At 35.4% G+C, this 20,885-nt stretch overlaps 1 protein-coding gene and 1 pseudogene across 1 annotated transcript; both read left to right on the forward strand.

The window, feature by feature from the left end:
• The first annotated feature begins 13,753 nt into the window (after positions 1-13,753).
• LOC124461991 lies at positions 13,754-16,662 on the forward strand (annotated as a pseudogene).
• A 933-nt stretch (positions 16,663-17,595) lies between these two features.
• Positions 17,596-19,626, forward strand: LOC6640831 (cytosol aminopeptidase). Its single transcript, XM_002063971.4, is given in 6 exon segments — positions 17,596-18,096; positions 18,099-18,320; positions 18,323-18,568; positions 18,571-18,861; positions 18,864-19,088; positions 19,091-19,626. Coding segments are annotated over 6 exon segments (1,539 nt in total). The 5' UTR covers positions 17,596-17,870; the 3' UTR covers positions 19,420-19,626.
• The last annotated feature ends 1,259 nt before the right edge of the window (positions 19,627-20,885 follow it).

The following is a 20,885-nucleotide window of genomic DNA, read 5'->3' on the forward strand; positions in this document are numbered from 1 at the left end:
TACATAATGTTTACCAATTCTTATATTTTGCAACAACGACATGTAAGCGAATCGAAAGATTGTATAAATATATTCTCCTTAATGATAATGTTCTTTTTCTCCCATCCTCTTTGCGCTTTTCTTGTGTTTTGTTATTCTTAAAAATTAACTTTTTGTAATGTATGGCAACTTTATTTAATTTTTTTTTTCTTTTGCTCATATAAACAATTTTATTTCTTTTGCGGTTCGTGTTTGTTGGCAATTTTCTGCTTAACCTTTTGTGCTGGTTATTTGTTTACAAGCAATTATTGTTTTGTGTATTCCTAACCTGATTTATGGTGTTTGGTATTAATTTTTTTTTTGCCGTTTGCTTTTGACCAGCCTTTGACTGCTTTATGGCTAGCTGTCTTATCGGTTTTTTTTCATGTCGCTTTTTTTTTTGCCTTTTCAAAATCAAATTTTTTGTTTGTATTTTTTCTAGTTTGAGGATTTGATAATGTCACACACGTACACTAGATTGCAGTCATTCCAAAAAAATATATATATTATAGGTACTCATGCAAGAAATAACTCAAATGTAGTATGTAGTGTATATGAGCGTATTTAGGCATCTCTGGCGTTTTCCGATGCCTTTGCAAGTCTTGCTTTAAAAAAAACAACCTGAGCCAAGCCATAAAATAATCGGCTCACCCGGTTACCAAACTTGTTAAAACCAAACAAAACAAATTATTTGCATATCCCAGAACTCTACAGTCAAAATAGGTACATTAATGTATTTGGAAATGTGTAGAGCGTATAATAAATGGCATGACGACTATTCTTAAGTAAGGATAGGACTTGTAGATCTTGCAAGTTCGAATACATTGTTCTAATATTTCAAATAATTTTTGTTTATTATGCTTCAGATCTTGACCATGGCGCTTAGAAGCACCTATCAGGTCTTAATTTGGGAACAGAAAAGTTTAGATCTCTGAGATAAGGAACTTCCAATTGTGTTGGATCTTGAATTAGAAACTTTATAGATATTAATTCCAATTCTACGTCGAAATTCTTGAACAAATGCTTAGAAGTGAATGTCACTAAGCTCACAAATTAGAGTAATTTTATAGTGCTAATAATCATACATTTGATTAAATATGAAATAGATTACTTCAAATTTGATTAGATCTTAAGTTTGAGACTTAAAATTAGATTAGATCTTGAGTTAAAAAGTTACAATGTTTTCATATCGCTTAATAAGGAAGTATAGGACATGAGAGTAATAGATGTATTAACTAATAAATGAGAGTCTATCTCGTATTTCAACGCTAGGTGGCGCTCTTTCCCCAAAAGAAAACCAAAAAAGTGAAAAGCCTTTAAAATCATAAGTTATTCTTCTTAACTACGTAGTGTATTCAAAAATTGTTTGTTCATGCTTCTTTGTATATGGTTATTTTTATTATTATTCGCCTTTGTTTGTTTAAACTTTTAACCAAAATTTTGCTTTTAGATGGCCGGTAGTCGCCATAAGTTTGCACATCTGGCTACACGTGATTAAATTGAAATACTTATTTTTTCCGTATATTTTGGTGAGCTTGAAAATAGAATTTCTGTTTCATAAACAAGCTGATAAAGTCTAAAACAGACAGACCTCATAATGATGATAATGACGTTAATAATGATAACGAAGTAAACGATGATGATGACAAAACAAAAGTCAACTTGATAAAAAAGCGCAAATTGACTCAGTTGATTTGATTGCCACACATCAGACTCAGACACAAAGGCACAAAGGCAATTTACAGTGGAGGCAATTAAACATTTCATTTTTCATTTCATTTTAGTAAATTGTATGTACAAATATTTTGCTTTCGTGTCTAGATGTGAAAATTATATACATACAAATATGTATATATATATACATATATATTTGCTTACACATTTAGTAGCTTATATTGTTGAATATGTGCACAAGAATAAGAAAAAGGGAATGGAAAAAAACTCATATCAGGAGATCCCACAGTTGTGTTGGCTTTGGGCTTGGGACAGTGGAGAAAATTGTATAAACAATCCAATGTGTTTAGTATATATATATATATATAGAGAGAGAGAGCCTACTTCTTTGTTCTTGCCTAATTGCATTTCGTAGAATATATATATGAAGCAAATCACATTATTACACTTAGTCTTTTAGCGTAACAAATAGTAAAAATTCATGAATGATGGAATGAATAGTCATTCATCTAACATTTTACTAGGCTTCAAAGTTTTGAGTTCACCTGGCTGACATTTTACATGAATTTCAATCGAACAATTGGCACGTTTTTAGTGTAATGAATCGTGTTCAGATGAAAGAAAAGTGTGTTTTCTATCAAGGTGAAATAGGCATTAAAATAGCTACAATTATTGTGATTAATGAGCAATTCTTTTTTCTAAAAATACTGTATAAGCGGGTTTTTGTATATTATTTTAAAATTTATGTGCATATAAACAATATTTTATGAGAAATGGGCAAGTTGTTAAGTTAATATACCATATAGTTGGGTATATTTAGTTGAGAAAGGTCGGAATGTCTATAGATATGGAATCGGAAATAAAAGAAGACAACAACTGCGATTCTAAAAAACTCATTTTAAATAGACATAAGAAACATATACAGTAATCGGTAATCTTTAGAATCCTTCTAAACCATTTGAAAGGTTTAGTATTATGTTAATTAATTCCACTATATGAAAAAGGCACTACGATATATTTTACCAGTTTGTGTCTGAAAAGGCGTAGGAATTAGATCTTTAAGGTATACATATATTAATTACAATTTTACTGTCATCTTGTTAAAGATATATCAGAATCTAAAATACATATAACATATCTTAAGTAGTAACAGAACCTCTTACAAAAGCTCTTCAATATTATATAGATATTTTTTATATTCAATCATCGGAGGATCAAATAAGGGTAATTTCTTCCCACATAAAGAATATTTCAACTTTCAAACTTCTAAAACGGTGATATCAAAGGACAATTATTTCCTTAAATTTATTGATTTCATCCTTGAAATTTTTACAGAGATCCTACACTATACACTTTTTTCTATAAAATACTCGTAAATATTATATTTATTTTGAAGAATTTAGTATTTGTCAAAATTATACTCTGGATCTAAAACATATATAATAAAATAGTAAAGTAAACTTCTTACCAAAGTTTTAAGACAAATCTTTAGATATTTCTAAGTATTATATCAATCCAAGAAAGATGGACAAAAAATCATGAGAATAATGAGTATTATGTTTTATTAAACACTATTATTAATAGTCTATAACACTTAAATATATCGCTTAAATAGTTAAGACTTCCCTTAGAAGATTAACAATGGTTCAGAGTTTAAAGAAGATCGAAAGGAATGCATTTTCAAGAGCTTCATCACCTCCTAATCTGGTATAACTTCCATATACATTTTCCAAAAATGTACTCTGCCGTAATAACAGCTCACAGGAAGTCTAAGATCTTCCATCATAAATCAAAAAAATTAATGAAAATATGAAACTTTGTTTCTTAGAGACATTAAGTGGCATCAAGTTAAAGGAAATGTAATTTAGAAACTCAAACGAATCCGATTAATGTCTCTAATTTCCCCAGTTAGAGTTTCCCCTGAGTTATTCAAAAAGAATTCTCTTGGCATCATCATCAGCAAAAGCAGCAGCAGATGTCATTCTATTAAGTTCTACAAAGTGTTACAAATTTACCCACAAAGCTTCAATTACATATAGAGTTTTTGTTTTCTGTTATTTCCGTTCTACAATTCGCATAAACATAAACAAGAAATTCATCAATTCAGCAGCAGCAAGCCAGCATTCCAGTAAGAATAAAAACCAAAACAAAACAAAACAAAGTTTGTTGCTAATAAAAATATTTTGTAATGCGAAACTCCCTCAACTTCCTGTGGGAATATGCTGCGTATGCCAAAACTCTGCCTTCATCCATGAGATAATCAAAATGATCGTAAATTGAGGATGATGAGATACAAGCCGGGAATAACCAAAACAAACTACTTATGTCCAGTTCTTGTTGTTTTGAAATATGATCTTGTCTTTTTTCTTCTCCTTTTTGGTGGAGTTTTGAATGAAGCGCAAAAACATAAACAACTCTGTACTCTCTCTCTCTCTCTCTCTCTCTGTTCATCTCTCTATCTCCTTCTCAGTTTCCATTCATGCAAAAATTGCGTCATGGGTTTAATAATTTGATTTAATGCCTCGTTTGCCAGCTGGAATACTGGAACATGGAGTGGAGTGGGTAGAAGGAAGGCATGTACCATCGATGGTTTCATTCAAGGACAACCGGCTAAAGCTTCCTTTTGCCTTCGCCTTGTGTCCATGTTCAAGGTCAATGTCAATGGCGCGTCAGAGAAACCTGTACACGCAGCTTTTGAAAAAAGCCTTAACCCACCCCCCGACTCTCTTCCACCATATGTCATATGTATATCCTGGCCCACAAACTGTGTTAACCTTGAAGCAACGTAACAACAACGTAATAAGAACCAGTTTGGTTCTCTTTTTCTTTTATAAGATAGAAAATTCTTAACAAAAAAAAACAAAAAGGGTTGCAATAATGACAAGGCATCGAAATGTGTGTCACTAGTGCAATTTTTGCAACCCTTTACGAAATATTGTCTCTAAAACCCTAAGTAAAGTCTAATACCATCATAGATAACAACTCGATATAAGCAATGTACATACATATGCATATATGTATATACTTTGATATGACCAGTCATTCAGCCTCTGTTTATATCTTTATGGCCCACGATAAGAGTCGTGGTAGAAGTGGCTTGGTTTCCCTTACTTCGCATTGGCTCTCTTTTTTGTGTTTTGTTGTGTCTTTTTGAAAGCGGTTCAAAGTGGTTCCAAGCGCTTTTCGGTATAAAGCTTTTGTTTTGTTTCATACGAAAGCAAAATGGAAGACTAAAGCAAAACAGAAATGGGGAAAACAACACACACAAAAAATAACAACAAAAAACAAATCAAACAAAGATCAAGTTTAGTTGGAGGAACGAGAGGGCGGCTGAGGAGTTTGAGGAATGTAAATAACTTCAAGTTGAAAACTGCAAATTCTACATTTTCTATTTTTTTTATATTTGTATATTTCTCCAACACTCAATGCATGACTAATTACTTAAAATATTCACACAAAGACTATTGTCGTTTAGTCGACAGCTAAGTTTTGATAAAGACTAAGCGAAGTATTGACAAACTGCGGTTGAATGCAATTGAGGTCACAAAAATTTACATATTTTAATTATGAAATAAATTTAAAAACGATTAGTTGCATTTAGTATGTTAACAAGAATAATACTAAAATATCTAGATATATAATACTAAATATCTAGATCTAAATAGATATCTATTTCAACTAATGGTAATTCCATTGATTAACTAACTTCGGTGAAAAATAAACAAAGTGAGCTTTCATGATCTTTTATATTTAACACAATATATATAACTTTTCGATCTTTTGACTAAACAGGCTCTTGGTCATTCATAAGATTCCACAGAGCTAGTAGAATAGAATCCGAACTTTATAATACAAACACATATCTCGATTAAATTTTATACCTATACAAGATTTCATTAATTACAGTGATTTGCCTTTAAGCAAGAACTAACCAATTAGTTAGATAACGATAAAACAAAAGAAAGTCACACCCACTAATTATTCTAACTGTGAAACATTTTGAAATTTACGAATAGAATGAAACCTCTAAAAGAGGTCTACTATCCTTTTTTTTCAAAAGTGTAACTCTAATTGTAAGATTCTTTCTAAACTCTAAGTATGGAGTACTAACTGACTCAAAAATAGAATAGAATTAGATAGAAATAGACCTTAAATATATACACATATAATGTAAAGGTATGTAAGTCTTGTTTGGGTCAATAGGATCTCTGATTAGAAAATATTTAATTACAACTTAATGATTATGACCGATTCCTACGATTTCCAAAAGTTACCAATTATATTTGAGCCCAATTTTAATTCGATTTTCGATTCTATTTCTAATTGCCTCGGAGTGTCTAAAGGTACATATTTATATTATTATTTGTTCAACTTTCAAACTTTTAGTCGTTGAATATTAATTTTCCGTATCCAGCCTTAAAAATTGATCTAAATTCATAATACAATTTTTTGATCTGAGACAAAATCAAAGAATTCCCAGAGTTTTCTTAAAAATATATAATATCTCTTTAAAAACAAAATCATATTATTGCTTTGAAGAATATGCAAACAATTCAGTATAAAAGATCTAAGAGCAAACGCATTCTTTGAACTAATTAAAGAAATCGAAGCCTTTGCAAATTTGTTGACTATCAAGAAATCAGTTCTCAATCGAAGCTCGTAGAACTATACGAATGTCGTCAATTAATGGAACAAACCATAATTATTCACTCAAATATCATTTCTCAGTACTTTCAAAGATCAAGTCAATTCCAATAATTTGCTTGTTTATATTACTGATCATGTCATCATGATCTCCTTTTATTTCTTGCAGTAAATTAATTTTGCAAACAATAGAAATCAGATAAGATATAGCAAATACATATATATAGTCGTAGATTACTCCAGTCATTGTTCTAAAGATAATACATCTCCGACTAATAAAAAATAAGAACATCAAGCCTACTAATCTTATCTGGCCCATGTCAAACCAAATGTATAAGGCCATTTAAAATGATGATAAGAAAATATTTATAAACTTCCTTTATAGTAAATTGAAATTAAATTACTATAGAACAAAAAGAAAACTATATACGATGTGTGACATTTTATTAACAAATGTTCCCGTCGTCGGATCGATGAAAAGCCAATTGGATTTATGCCAAAATTTAATCAGATTTTTGGCAAACAATTGCAAAAATTCATCTAAATAAATGAAATTAAATTGAGCCTTTTTAGCATATAGATAAACATTAATTAAAATGGAAGGATGAAGGAGGCAGCATAATGAACAACGGAAGGGGGAGAAGTAAACTATAAAACTTTTATCAGGACAACGACTTGGAAATGCTCTTTATTGAACAGGAGTAAATTAGGCATGGTTATAATAAATATTAATAATGGGAAAAGTTCTAAATTTGCCATTTTGACATCATAAACTTCATCTAGCAGCGAATTATGAATCGGAATTTCTATAATATATATCCTAAAAAAGTGTCAAACTTTATATCAAGAAACCATTACCTTTGGCGCATTGAATCGAAACCCTATGCCCAAAAGTACAGATTGAACATCTGGTTTATTGGAGATATGCTAATCAAAAAGTGTAAATATAACGAATTTCGCCTATATTTGAGGTTATGATAATCATAAGTGCAAATAAAGGAAATTTATGCCCATATTTGAGGTTATAGCAAACCATTTTAAAGTTCATCTTTTGATACTTTTACTTTTAATATTTTAAATGCCATTCAAGAACAATTATTAAAATGAACAGAGTATTAATTGCCAAAATTAAATATTTTATAATAATAAAATAGGGAAAAGATTTTCAGACATTTTGAACTTTTAAATTATACCTAATAAATTTTGATTGTTTTGCTTTCAAAAAATATGTACCATGTAAATGAAAATTTTTGAAATATTAGAAAAAAATCTAAACATTGTAATCCCTAATTAAAAGTAAAAAAAATTGAAAAACATTAGACAAAATTGTACAAATTCTGTATCTAAATTTTTTACTTTCATAAATTTACAAAAAATAAAACAAAAATAAGAATAAATTTAACCCACATTCTTTGTTTAAACATTAAACGAAATTTGACAAATTTGATAAACAAATTTTTCACTTTTATTGTTATATTATTCATTTAATAAATAAACCACAAATTTAAATAAATAAATTTTGAAAAGTTTTTCGTGAAGATGAAGAATTGTGAACACTCTATACCAAATTAAAAGTTATAAAACCGCAAAGTTTGGCTGAAATCTAATACAATCAAATAAAGATTATATAAAGCGCGATTTGTCAATTTAAGGGGCCAAGCTTTAGTTTTGAAAGATCGTAAACTGCCAAAAAAATGTATGGTTAAAATATGTTAAAGTCAGACTCAAATAGAATGTAGATCGCTTTGGGAAGAGAATATAATTCCCTTAATAAGGTAGGTCACGACACTTTCTGGTTGCCTAGTCGTGCAATAGAAAATTGCATGAATGACTGAAAAATCAATTCGAATGAGAATGACAAAACCTGTAAAACATTTGCGAACACTTTGATAATCTTAATGTAGCCATTTGCATTTTATGTGCAGTATGCAGGGTATTGACACATGCCAAGCTCTCAACAGAGCGCGAATATACATATACATACACATATATATACATATATAAGAAACAAGGTCAGTTTGCCAAAGCGCAACGAGCGGGCGAGTTGCATTGTAATAACAAAAAACCGAGCAAGAGCAAGAGTTCAATGTAACCATTGGCATTGTTAGTGAGAGCTTTTTGTTTTATTTTGGTGCTCCTTGAGGCAAGCTTTTATTATTACAACAAGCGGAAATAGTGAGAGCAAAAAGGATTCGCCGAAAGTTTTAATGACACATCAAAATTGTTGCGTGCGATTATTTAACGCTGTGGGGTTTTTTTTTGATGACTATTTTTAAGATGATTTAACGTTGACAAGCGTTTAAAGTGCGTGACTAGGAGGAGCCGAACTAAATGAATTTGCTGTAAAAATACACAAAAGCTTCAATCATCAAAACCAACACCCTATCTGAGAGCGCCTCCCGTTGCCCTCCTTCTACATAGCTCACATGCAATTGTTGTCTTGTTTAAACAAATTTGAACGGCACGCTTTTTAATTTAATGTTAATTGAATGAACACACGTTGACAGGCGAATACGAGGAGGAGGAGGAGGAGGAGTAAAAAGGGGGAGGGGCACTACTATCATTGTCATCATCATCATCACTCCAGCCTAAATTTAACAGCGTGCGAAATGTCAAAAACCTTTAAAACAGCTGTTTTAGTCAGTTTGGTATTGTCTCAATTGATTCTAAATTTAAAAAAAGAAAAAGGTTTTCGAGAAACAAATTAGTTGTCAGGTGTCAATTGACTTTATGCGGAAATTGCCCACACAAACGGGGAAAAAGAATTTTTCAAAGAACTTATATTCGCCCATTTGACGTCAGTTGCCAATCAAATGCCCCACATTGAGCCCCATGCATCAGAAATATATGTTCGTCAGGTGGAAGGAAGTAAATTGGAATACAAATGGAATGAGTAATGCATGGAATATAATTGGGATAGGTAAGAATCGTGAAAAATATATCAAATCGATGACATAGAAACAAAGAAATCACCTTAAATAAATTGGACTTTACTGTCTAGGAAAATGGAAAATAGAATGAGTAATGCATGGAAAACATAATTCGGATAGATAAGAATTATAAGTAATTACTAACATTTCATGACATAGAAGTAAAGAAATTCCCAATAATACCAATGATATAAGTCTCTAGGCGGATCTGGGATAAATTTTGCGCCTTAAAGTATGCAATAAGCAGTGTAGTAATCCGTTTTTTGAAACGTGTGAAGAAATTTTGGATAAAATATGACACAAATATGGTTTATAGACAGTTTTTAAGTTACAAGCATAAAAAAACTATTTGTTTTGCATACTTTAAGGGTCAAAGTTCACCCAAATTTCACATCTCTATATGCGCCTCTGCTCTAGATAAGACACTTTCGTATAGAAACTTTAAGTTTAAAAATATATTCTTGATATAAAACTTACCGTTCCCTTAGGGGTAATAGCTTAGCTGCACCGCCGCTGCCCAAATTGGACATTTTGAGCGGTATTTTTATGCTATCCGAATCGCTGCCACTCTCGGCACCCGATCCACCGCTGCCGCCTGCTGTCGAAGGGCGTTGCGGCTGCTCTTGCTGCTTGCCCCTATTGATGCTCATACTATTATTGCCACTGCCCGATGTGGGTCGCTTTATGTTGCGTCTCTCAACCGGCTGCATCTGGCTGATGACACCGCCGGCTGGCATTAGCACATTCATCAAGTATTGACCCATATTTTCAGTTTCACTAAAATGCTCATCACCATCACTGGCGGCAGTAGCCTGAGAGCCAGAGATTTCATCGTCCAATCCAAAGGTGCCACAGATTGTGGAGCCAGTGGATCCGCTGCCTCCCATATGGATATCGGCATTGCAAAGTAATATGGATGCGGCTCCATTCGGTTGTTGGTATTGTTGCTGCTGCTGCTGCTGTTTCTGGTGATGATTTTGCTTTTGCTGCTGCTGCTGTTGCTGGTGCTGCTGCGGCCTTCGTTGTTGATGATGTTGTTGATAATGCTGATGATAGCCACCGGCTCCAAATCCTGTGTTACTTTGTCCCAACGTTTGCGCTGCGTTATTGGGATGCTTATGCTGCTGCGTGCCGCAGATGATGCTGCTACCGAATGTTGCGCCAAATTTTGTATCCCTGTGTGTGCCATCTAATGAGATATTCGATAGAAACGAGATCGCAGCCAATCTGCGCCTGTGTCTCGTCTTGTTAAGCGAACTTGCCATTAGGCACTTAGCCGTCAAAAATAAATTCGAATTAAAACTGAATGGAATGGTCGAAAACTGTGATATATATAAATATATATTCGTAAAAGAGATTGAGGGGGTTACTCTCTCTCTCTCTCTCTCTCTCTCTGGAATGTATGTGTCTTCCTTGTTTTTATTGCACTTTTCCGTTTAATTTTTCTATCTGATTGCACTTTTATTTTATTTTAATTTTTTTAATTAACCCCACACAATAAGAAAAATTACAAAACACGCGATGTTTTAACGACTTATTATTGTCTTTTGATAGACTTTACTTAACACTTTTTATAAATTATTTTTTAGCGGCTTTTGTTCTTTTTGGGTTAATTAAACTTTTTAGTCTCTAAATTCACTGAGGAATTATTAAACAAAATACTTGAACGCGACATGTTGAATAAAATTTACAATATTTTTTTTTATCTATAAAAGGAAAAATTATATTTTTAGGTTTTCGCTCTGCTCTGCTGCTGCTCCTTTTGGTTAACGCTGCAAATAGAAGAAGAGGAGAATCAATAAAGAAAAGTTCTGTGAAAAGCTTTTTAACACCACACACACACATACACAGACACACTTGGTGGGAGTAAGGGTAGTCCCCGATTTCCAAGCACTTTCTACTGTGCGAGATTGATTGAGAAATTATTACACTAAACTGCAGAAATTTCAATTTTGAAAAATAAAACTGTTAAGACTGAACTAAAATTTGTTTGACGTTTCTGAGAACTTAAAGTAAATTTATTTTTTAATATATATAAAAGTTGGAAAGTGAATACAAATTTAAATAAAAAAAATATAGAATCAATCTAAAGTTAAAAAAAAATCAACTTATTTATTTTATTAATATTTTTAAATGAGCTAAAGATTTAAAACTAATTTCTGACGAAGGAATTCGGATTTTTTAATAATTAAAATTTAATTCAATATTTATATTTCAGCTTAAGTTTAACTACTCCTAGATTTGACTAATTTGAGAAATTTGTTTAATAAAAATTGGTTAAAAAGCACTTCACAAAAGTCAATAATATGGTTTCCTTTATTATTATTTTTTGATTCAATTTTTTAACACGAATTTATAAACTAAAGTCACATTTTTATTGGAAAATATAGAAAAATAAATTTTAATTTAAATTTGTATTTATTTTGATCTCACACTAAAGTTTACTGGATAAAAACAAGCCGCACGACCGATCTCTAGAACGCCCGCGCAGCAATTGCCTTGCGATCTGCAAATGGAGCTTCTTTTATATGCGCGAAGCAGGTGGTGAGAGAGTGAAAGTGCAGAAGCTGCTCTCCCACTCATTTGCCACTCTCTCGCGATTTTGCTGCTCTCTCGTCCTGCTACTGACGATCTCTACTCTGCTTCTTCTTCTTCTTTAACGATCTTTCTTGTGAGATTCCTCTCTTCTTCTAGAGACGATCATTAATTTTGTGCTTTTCTTTGAGGTTAAATTGAAATGACATTTTAATGGCCACAATTAATTGGTTATTTTGCAAATCTTAACACATTTTTAGGATTTCAGGATCTAAAACATTTGAATCGACGGTTTCGAATTATCCTAACCTAATTTTAATTTTTTTTCGAACAAACAATCCTAAGTTAACTAGGAAATTAGGAAGTACCTGACCTCTCAATAACTGAGGGCTATAAAATAAGTAAAATTTTAATGAATATATTAAGAGTTTTCTCGCTGAAGAGGGTTGGCTTTCCAATATCTCAAATATGTATCTAGAAATTTTGGAGTTTCGTTTAACAAACAATGGCTTAGAGTTTCTCCATTGAGTGAGTTCTGGAGAACACACTTGCGGGAAATTCCAGTAATTCAAGCCAACTGCCATATCCGGGTATTATATAGTTTGAATTCAATATCTTAAAAAGAGGAAATAAACCAAAGTAATTCGATATTTTATAAACAGGGACTTTTCCTAAGATATGTCAGCAAATTGTTAGCTTCGATTAAGGTATCAATGCTCCCGTTAAGAAATCGACGAATATTGTTATTCCTTTTATGTTTTGCAACATTTTTTTGGGTCAAAAATCAATGTACCCTGCCTTGATGGGTATTTTAATGAATAAATCCCTGCAAAAAGAAGCTTTCACTTGACTGCTGCAGAAAGCTTGAAGGTAAATGCGATAATGATGATGGCCAACGAGCAGCTCAGAAAAAGCTGCAACGGCCTGGCAAGTTCCTTATTTTGGGGCTTAGTATGTCAGGTACCGGCAGGCCCCTCTTTTACACCCACCACACTTCCACCAATTTTTCTTTCTCTCTATCACTCTCTTTCTTCAAGTTGTTTATTACTTTGCTCTTCTAAGCCGAAAATTTCCGCTTTTTGACCATTATCAATAGTGAATGGAAAATTTTGTCCAAAAACTCAAAGAAACAGCTGATTTAATCTTAGAGGTGGAAAGCAAAGGAACAACAACAACAAAGCTAATTGGATATTTTGTGGACCAATTGGAATGCCGCACGTGAGAAGGCAAACACAAGAAAAAAATCAATGCACGGGGGAAACAAGTGCGAAAATATTTTTGTATTATGACACACACCCACGCATACACAAACACGCACATACAAACGCACACACTCACTTACACACAAACACATAGGAAAGAAGATCCGTGAGACTGATTAATTTCTCTTACCAAAATTATTTGCGGTTTTTTTTTCGTTTTTTACTTGGCTATTTTATTTTAAAAATGTTTCAACCGCGTCATTTTCAGCTATTTTAGAATTTTAATTTTTTCAAACTTTGATTTTGGTGGTTTTTTCCTTCTTTTTTTAGATTATTGTTGCTGCCAACTGGCCTGCTCTCCGCCTCCTTCTATCACTCCTCTTGCTCTGCTGTTTACTTCTTCTCTCTCTCTGTTTCCGCTCTTTGACAAAAGCAAAGACATCAACTTTACTTGATTATGCAAAAAAAAGTGCTTGACAACTATTTGGCAATATATATATTTTTTTCGTAATAATATTCCCTTTTTTAGTTTAAATTATTTCACGAAGAAAATCTTTACAGTACCGCTCAGTAAGAAAACAAAAACAACACTAATCGATAAATCGATGTCAGCCTACATAATTCGATGTCGATATATATCGATAAACGATTACCTTGAAATACTTTTTCCCGCTAAAATATTTAGCTTTTTTAATGTTGATTTCTAGCTATGTTCTAGCTGGTCACACTAACAACAGCTGTTTGGAAGACGCGAAACGTTTTTCCGGCATTTTTTTCCAACAATTTTGCATTAAAATGCTGGCAAAAACAGCAAAACAAACGTTGGACGTGGAACTTAACTTTGTGAGTAATGACCCCGTGATGACCCACCATGTATTCTAAATTGAAATTGTTCTCTTTTTTAGGAAGAAGAGGATGTGCCGTATGAGGAGGAAATCCTACGGAATGCCTATTCGGTAAAGCACTGGCTGCGCTACATCGATCACAAGGCAAAGGCTCCGAATAATGGTGTTAATCTGGTATACGAGCGTGCATTTAAAGGAGCTACCGGGCAGTTATAAAATATGGTACAATTATCTACGGACCCGCAGGAAGCAGGTGCGTGGCCGCATACCCACCGATCCCATGTGGGAGGAGGTGAACAATACTTTTAACGGGCTCTGGTATTTATGCATAAAATGCCACGCATTTGGATGGATTATGGTGTCTTTATGACATCCGCAGAGTAAAATTACCCGAACGCGCCACGTCTTCGATAGAGCATTAAGAGCGTTGCCTATTACCCAGCATGGAAGGATTTGGCCTTTGTTTTGAAATTTGTACAAAGTTTCATATTCCCGAGACGGCATTGCGTGTATATCGCAGATATCTAAAACTTTTTCCGGAAGATGCCGAGGAATATGTAGAGTATCTACAAAGTGTGGGCAAATTGGATGAAGCTGCTCAGCAATTGGCCTCCATAGTGGATAATGAACATTTTGGTTCGAAACATGGCAAATCCCAGCATCAATTGTGGAACGAGCTATGCGATTTAATATCAAAGAATCCCCACAAAGTTCATTCCCTAAATGTGGATGCTATAATTCGAGGTGGTCTACGTAGATATACCGATCACATTGGGTCATTTGTGGAATTCTCTAGCCGATTATTTATGTGCGTTCTGGTCTATTCGATCGGGCAAGGGATATATACGAAGAGCCATACAAACTGTGACCACAGTAAGAGATTTTACTCAGGTCTTTGATGAATATGCCCAATTTGAGAATTGTCGCTTAACAAACGCATGGAACAAGTGGCCGCTGCTGGTGAAGATGCCACCGAAGAGGATGATATTGAGGTGGAATTGCGTCTATCACGCTTTGAGTATCTAATGGAGCGTCGTCTGCTATTGCTAAATAGTGTTCTACTACGCCAGAATCCTCACATGTCCATGAATGGCATAAACGTGTAAAATGTATGAGGATAAACCCACGGACATAATCAATACCTTTACGGAAGCTGTGCAGACAGTGCAACCTAAATTGGCAGTGGGTAAATTACATACTCTGTGGGTGGAATTTGCCAAATTCTATGAGACAAATGGTCAAATAGAAGATGCCCGTGTGGTCTTTGAACGTGGCACCGAAGTGGCTTATATTAAGGTTGAAGATCTGGCCTCCGTGTGGTGTGAATGGGCCGAAATGGAATTGCGTCAACAGCAATTTGAAGCTGCCCTCAAATTAATGCAAAAGGCAACTGTAATGCCAAACGTAAAATCTCCTATCATGATGAAAACGGAGACTGTCCAAATGCGTCTGTTCAAGTCATTGAAAGTCTGGTCCATGTATGCCGACCTGGAGGAATCTTTTGGTACCTTTAAGACCTGCAAGGCGGTCTATGAGCGTATAATAGATTTGAAAATATGCACACCACAGATTATCATTAATTATGGCTTATTCCTGGAGGAGCACAACTACTATGAGGATGCCTACAGAGCGTATGAGAAGGGAATTGCTCTCTTCAAATGGCCAAATGTATATGATATATGGAATTCGTATTTAACCAAGTTTCTGGCACGCTATGGTGGCACAAAATTGGAGCGAGCTCGTGATCTTTTCGAGCAATGTCTAAGCGATTGCCCGGCAGAGCATGCCAAATACTTTTACTTACTCTATGCCAAACTGGAGGAGGAACATGGTCTGGCCAGGCATGCCATGGCCGTCTACGATAGGGCAACTTCAGCTGTTAAAGAGAAGAAATGTATGACATGTACAATATATTCGTAAGAGGCAGCTGAAATCTATGGTCTGCCTAGGACTAGAGAGATCTATGAGAAGGTATTGAAGCTTGCCGGAAAGAATATGCGTATATGTGCGTGAAATTGCTGAATTGGAAACCAAATTGGGGTGAAGTCGATCGAGCCAGAGCCATCTATGCACATTGCTCGCAGGTAAGTGGCTTGAGAGAGACTTTTAGATGTCTATAATTAATTCCTTCTTTTCCTTTTGACAGGTTTGTGATCTCGATTACTGGCGGCTTTTGGCAAACTTGGAAGGATTGAAGTGCGTATGGCAATGAGGATACTATGAGAGAAATGCGGCATTAAACGCTCTGTCCAGGCCACTTACAATCCAGTCAATTGATGGCTGCCCAATTTCTGCAGACAATAACATGGCTCTGCCGCTGATACAGGCGCCGGACCGATGCCATGCGGCAGCTGGAAGAGAAAGCAGCCGCCAAAGCTGCTGCCGAGGCAGCGGCCAATAAAACGAAACCCACAACTGCTCCATCGAACATTATGTTTGTGCGTGGCGAGACTCAGGGTGGCAAAAAGACAAGGAGAATACGGTGGTTAATCCAGATGAAATCGATTTGGGTGACAGTGACGAGGAAGATGATGAGGATGAAGAGGAGAACACTATGGGCAAATCAGGAATCCAATGAAGCTTCTACAAAGTCGATGACGAAGGTTTGGTCATGAAAATTACGTTTCGAACAAAAGGCCATACCAGCCAAGGTATTTGGCTCTGAGCCCACCAATCAACAGGGCGATTCTGATGAGGAATAATCTAAAAATGTCCAATTGTAACAAATGTTTAGATTAAGCGAAAAAAGAAGTTTGAAATGTGTAAAATATACATACGACAAAGAAGGAAAACCTTCCTTTGATGTTAACTAAATCAGAGCAAAAAAACTAGAGATTTGATATTGAGTAGAAAATGTTATTTATAACTAAGGAAATTGAGATTTTGAGATGGAAAACGAGGATTCAAAGACTTCCAAAAGGATTCAAAGAAAGCTTCTGAGTATAACTAATAAACAAAAAGGATGGGTTTACCATAGTCTATCATTAGTTAAAGAAGTAATAAAAGTTCACGATCATTAAATATAGTAATTACTATTTGATTTAAACATCTTTCTTAATATTAACAAACGGCAGCTGAATCAATGTTCTCAATTCTTAAATAAAATGTCTTTATTTTATGCAAGTCAGAATAATGTTTTTCAATCTGCATTAAAATCTCGCGGACTGCATTTTTTGTAAATTTTCGCATAATATCGTGATCATTAAATAAATTAGACACAGATTATTTTTACTCTTGTCTTTGTTTCCAAATAAATTTGTCCAACTCGATATTGAAATTTCGTTACGCGTATGTTTCCTAACTAATTTATCCGCCTAATTCGTTTTAAATTTGGTAGTCAATGCGGCTTAAATATTGAAATTTTATTTTCTAATTTTAAAGAGATTTGAAATAAAAGCCGTAGATTTTACAAAACGATTCGAAATAGGAATTGATCTGATAATTAACTCTTGGAGGGGAAAGTATTCATTACCGAAAACCATTTTATATCTATGCATATTTATTTTAGCTATACTCGATTTTGGAATTAAATCATTGTAGGGTTGGAAGTTGTAAAAAATCATCCAAATTCTCAGAGGCATTCTCTCTCCATTAGGAGGCCGTTACTTTAATGTCATTTGAAGCAAACTGAATTTAGTTTTCTATATTTTGTCCCTACTCATTCATCTAGTTGGCTCTCTGGGAATTGTTTAACTTGATTTTGTCACAATATTTTTTAAAATCAGTCTTTTTAGCCTTTAGCAAGAACAAACAAAAAAAAACCTTAAACACTGGCTATATTATAAAGAATTTCTCTCACACAAATCTCTATTCGGAACAACGTGAAAAATTACAATAAATTATTTAGAAAGTTTGCTTTTAAGCTAATGCAATTAAACCAAACTCTATTCTTGAACTAGGCGAAGCAGCAGCAGCAGGAAGATGGCATCGAGTCGCATGTTGAATGTGTTCAACAGGAACATAATCTCTATAAACGTCTGACCAACTCGAATCCAAATTCCCGTTCGAGTTCCAGTTCGCGGATGAGATTGTTGGGCGTGGAGGAGAAGCAGCTGCAACGCCGTCTATATGCTTCGGATTTGGTCGTTGGCGAAAGTCAATCCGTGATCAAAGGCGTCGTTGTGGGCGTCTATAAGAAGGAAGGCGAAAAGGATGCCAAATTGACGTCGAGCGGTGAGAAATTTGATGATCGTTCGCAGGGCAAAATCTCGGAATTGGTACGCGAAACGACCATGAAGGGTGAACTGGGCAAGGACGAGTATTCATGAATGTCGACGCTGAGTTCCGGGCAGTGGCTGTGGTTGGCTTGGGGCAAGAGGGTGCCGGCTTCAATGATCTCGAAATGATCGATGAGGGCATGGAGAATGCTCGTGTGGCAGCTGGCGTTGGAGCCAGAGCCCTACAAATGCAAGGATGCACCGATATCCTAGTGGACTCCATGGAGTATCCGGAACAGGCAGCCGAGGGAAGTGCCTTGCCATTTGGCGTTATAATAGTAATAAACGTAAACAGGATCGTACACTTATCCCCAAATTGGATTTGTATGACTCACCCGATGTTGATGCCTGGACCAGGGGTCTTTTCAAGGCGGAGTCCCAAAATTTAGCTCGTCGTTTGAGTGATGCACCGGCAAATCAAATGACTCCTACTATATTCGCTCAATCGACGGTGGATGCTTTGTGTCCATGTGGTGTATCCGTGGAGATACGTTCCATGGACTGGATGAGGCAAATCATTTGAATTCCTTCTTGATGGTGGCCAAGGGCAGTTGTGAGCCGCCCGTTATTCTGGAGATCAACTACTGCGGCACTGCCCCAGAGGATAAGCCCATTTTGCTGGTGGGCAAAGGTCTGACCTATAACAGTGGAGGTCTGTGCCTACGTCCCAAGGATTGCCTGAGTATGTATCGTGGTTGCATGGCCGGAGCAGCTGTTTGTGTGGCTGCCATTCGTGCTGCAGCTGCTCTATCGCTGCCTGTGAATATATCCGCTGTGCTGCCGCTGTGTGAGAACATGCATCCGGCATGGCCGTCAAACCCGGTGATGTGGTCACCCTGCTCAATGGCAAAACTCTGGGCATTAAAGATGCCAGCAAGGCTGGAGTTGTCGTCATGGCAGATCCTTTACTCTATGCCCAGACGGAGTTCAAGCCACGGCTTGTGGTCGATTTGGCCACCGTGGGCTATGGTGTCTGCGCTGCTTTGGGTGGATCTGCGGCTGGCATATTTAGTAATTCCAATTTCGTTATAAGCAATTCGAAAAGGCTGGTGGACTCACAGGAGATCGTGTGTGGCGTCTGCCATTGTGGCAATACTTTAGGCAATTGATCACTCCCAATATAACTTACGATATTTCTAATCGTGGTCGTGGTCCGGCATCAAGTTGCATTGCTGCCGCTGTGCTGCATGAGCTGGTGCCCTGTGTGGATTGGGCTCACATTGATATCCGTAATGTGGGCATGCTGACGCGTTATAATCCTTTGCCATATTTGCTCAAGGATCGCATGACTGGACGTCCAACGCGTACTCTAATCCAGTTCCTCTACCAAATGGCCTGCCCGGATAATAAGTAGAGCGCAGTACGCATCTGCCTCTCCAATCTCATTCGTATTTCAACGTTTTGTGATCGTTTTTCCCTTTAGTATTTAATTTTTTTTTTTTCTTTTGATTTCCTTTTTAAGTTTTTTCTTTTTTTGGCAAAATTTTGTTAATTGTAGAAATTTTGTAATTATTTTGAATGAGAGTAACTGCAGCCAAGGCAAATGGCCAGAAAGCACCAATTTAAAAATTCAAAATGAAAATGATGCTAACTTTCAAAATTCTATATTGTTAAAATGTAACTGATACAAGTTCATAATCCATAAGTACGATGAATTAATTATAAAACAAGTTTGAATATACATAAAACAGGTACTTAAATTGAAATTAGCGCCCAGCTGGCTGGCGGTGTTGGTTAACGTTTTTTTTTTTAAATCCCAAATCTAACTACACTCACAGTTTTTCATTGATCAACACTGTTGGCAACAACATCGACGGATTTTCAACACTTGTGTGTATATAGACTGAAATTGAAACGCAACGCGTCTTAAATTTTGTTAAATCATAACCAAAATTACACAAGCGTGCAAGCAAAACGTGAAAAAATGTAAGCAAATTAGTTTAGTGATTGTTACTATCGTTTAATTTATCGTTGCACTATCGCAAAGCGTTTTCGAAAATTGTTTGGATGAAAAATTAAACAATTTACGTCGGTCTCGGGTGTCTCAATGCCTGTCTATGTATCTCTCCTTCTCTCTCGCTCTTACTCTGCTGACAAAGCAAATACGGGACGTCGTGCGTCTGTGTGCTGCGTTGTGTGTGTGTATGTGAGTGTGTGTGTGTGTAAGTTAGAAGCAAAAGCGAAGAAAATATAATGAAAATGGAAGTGTAGGAAATGAAAATGTTGAAAATTGGTTTTCCTTGTAAAAAAAAAATCGTCTCAAAGACGCGTCGCGATTCCGAAATGAACTGAGATAAAAAACATTATATACAAAAACAGTCAACGCTCTCCTCGAACTGCCGCGCCACCACAAGCCCCTTGCTCCATGACCCGTGGCCTGTTATACCCTCTTTCTCTGTCTCGCCCCACCGCGTCCCCCTCGGAGAACGTATTGAAAATAGCATTGGGCAGCCGCAGCCGGGTCGGTTCGCGTACGGAATATCTCTGTCTTGCTCGCGCTCTTCGACGATGACATATGACAGCTGCCGCTTTCGTTTGATCCCCTTTTACGATACGTTTTGACCTGCCCTCGCGTTTGCGTTTGCCACAATAATAACTCTTCTATGTTCTCTCTATTGCTCTCGCTCTCTGACCCTTCTCTCGTACCACCTCATTGTTATTGCTCTTGTTGTTGTTGTTAATTGCTGTTAATTGTTGTTTTTGTACGCCATTTCTAATGCCTATGTCTCTCTCTCTTTTTCTCTCTCACATGTTTTATAATTGTAAAATATATTTGCAGCTATTTTTGTTTGTGTTTTTTTGAATGCAAAAAGAAAAGAA

Source organism: Drosophila willistoni, unplaced genomic scaffold, assembly GCF_018902025.1.
Source record: "Drosophila willistoni isolate 14030-0811.24 unplaced genomic scaffold, UCI_dwil_1.1 Seg8.1, whole genome shotgun sequence".
NCBI classification, from domain to species: domain Eukaryota; kingdom Metazoa; phylum Arthropoda; class Insecta; order Diptera; family Drosophilidae; genus Drosophila; species Drosophila willistoni.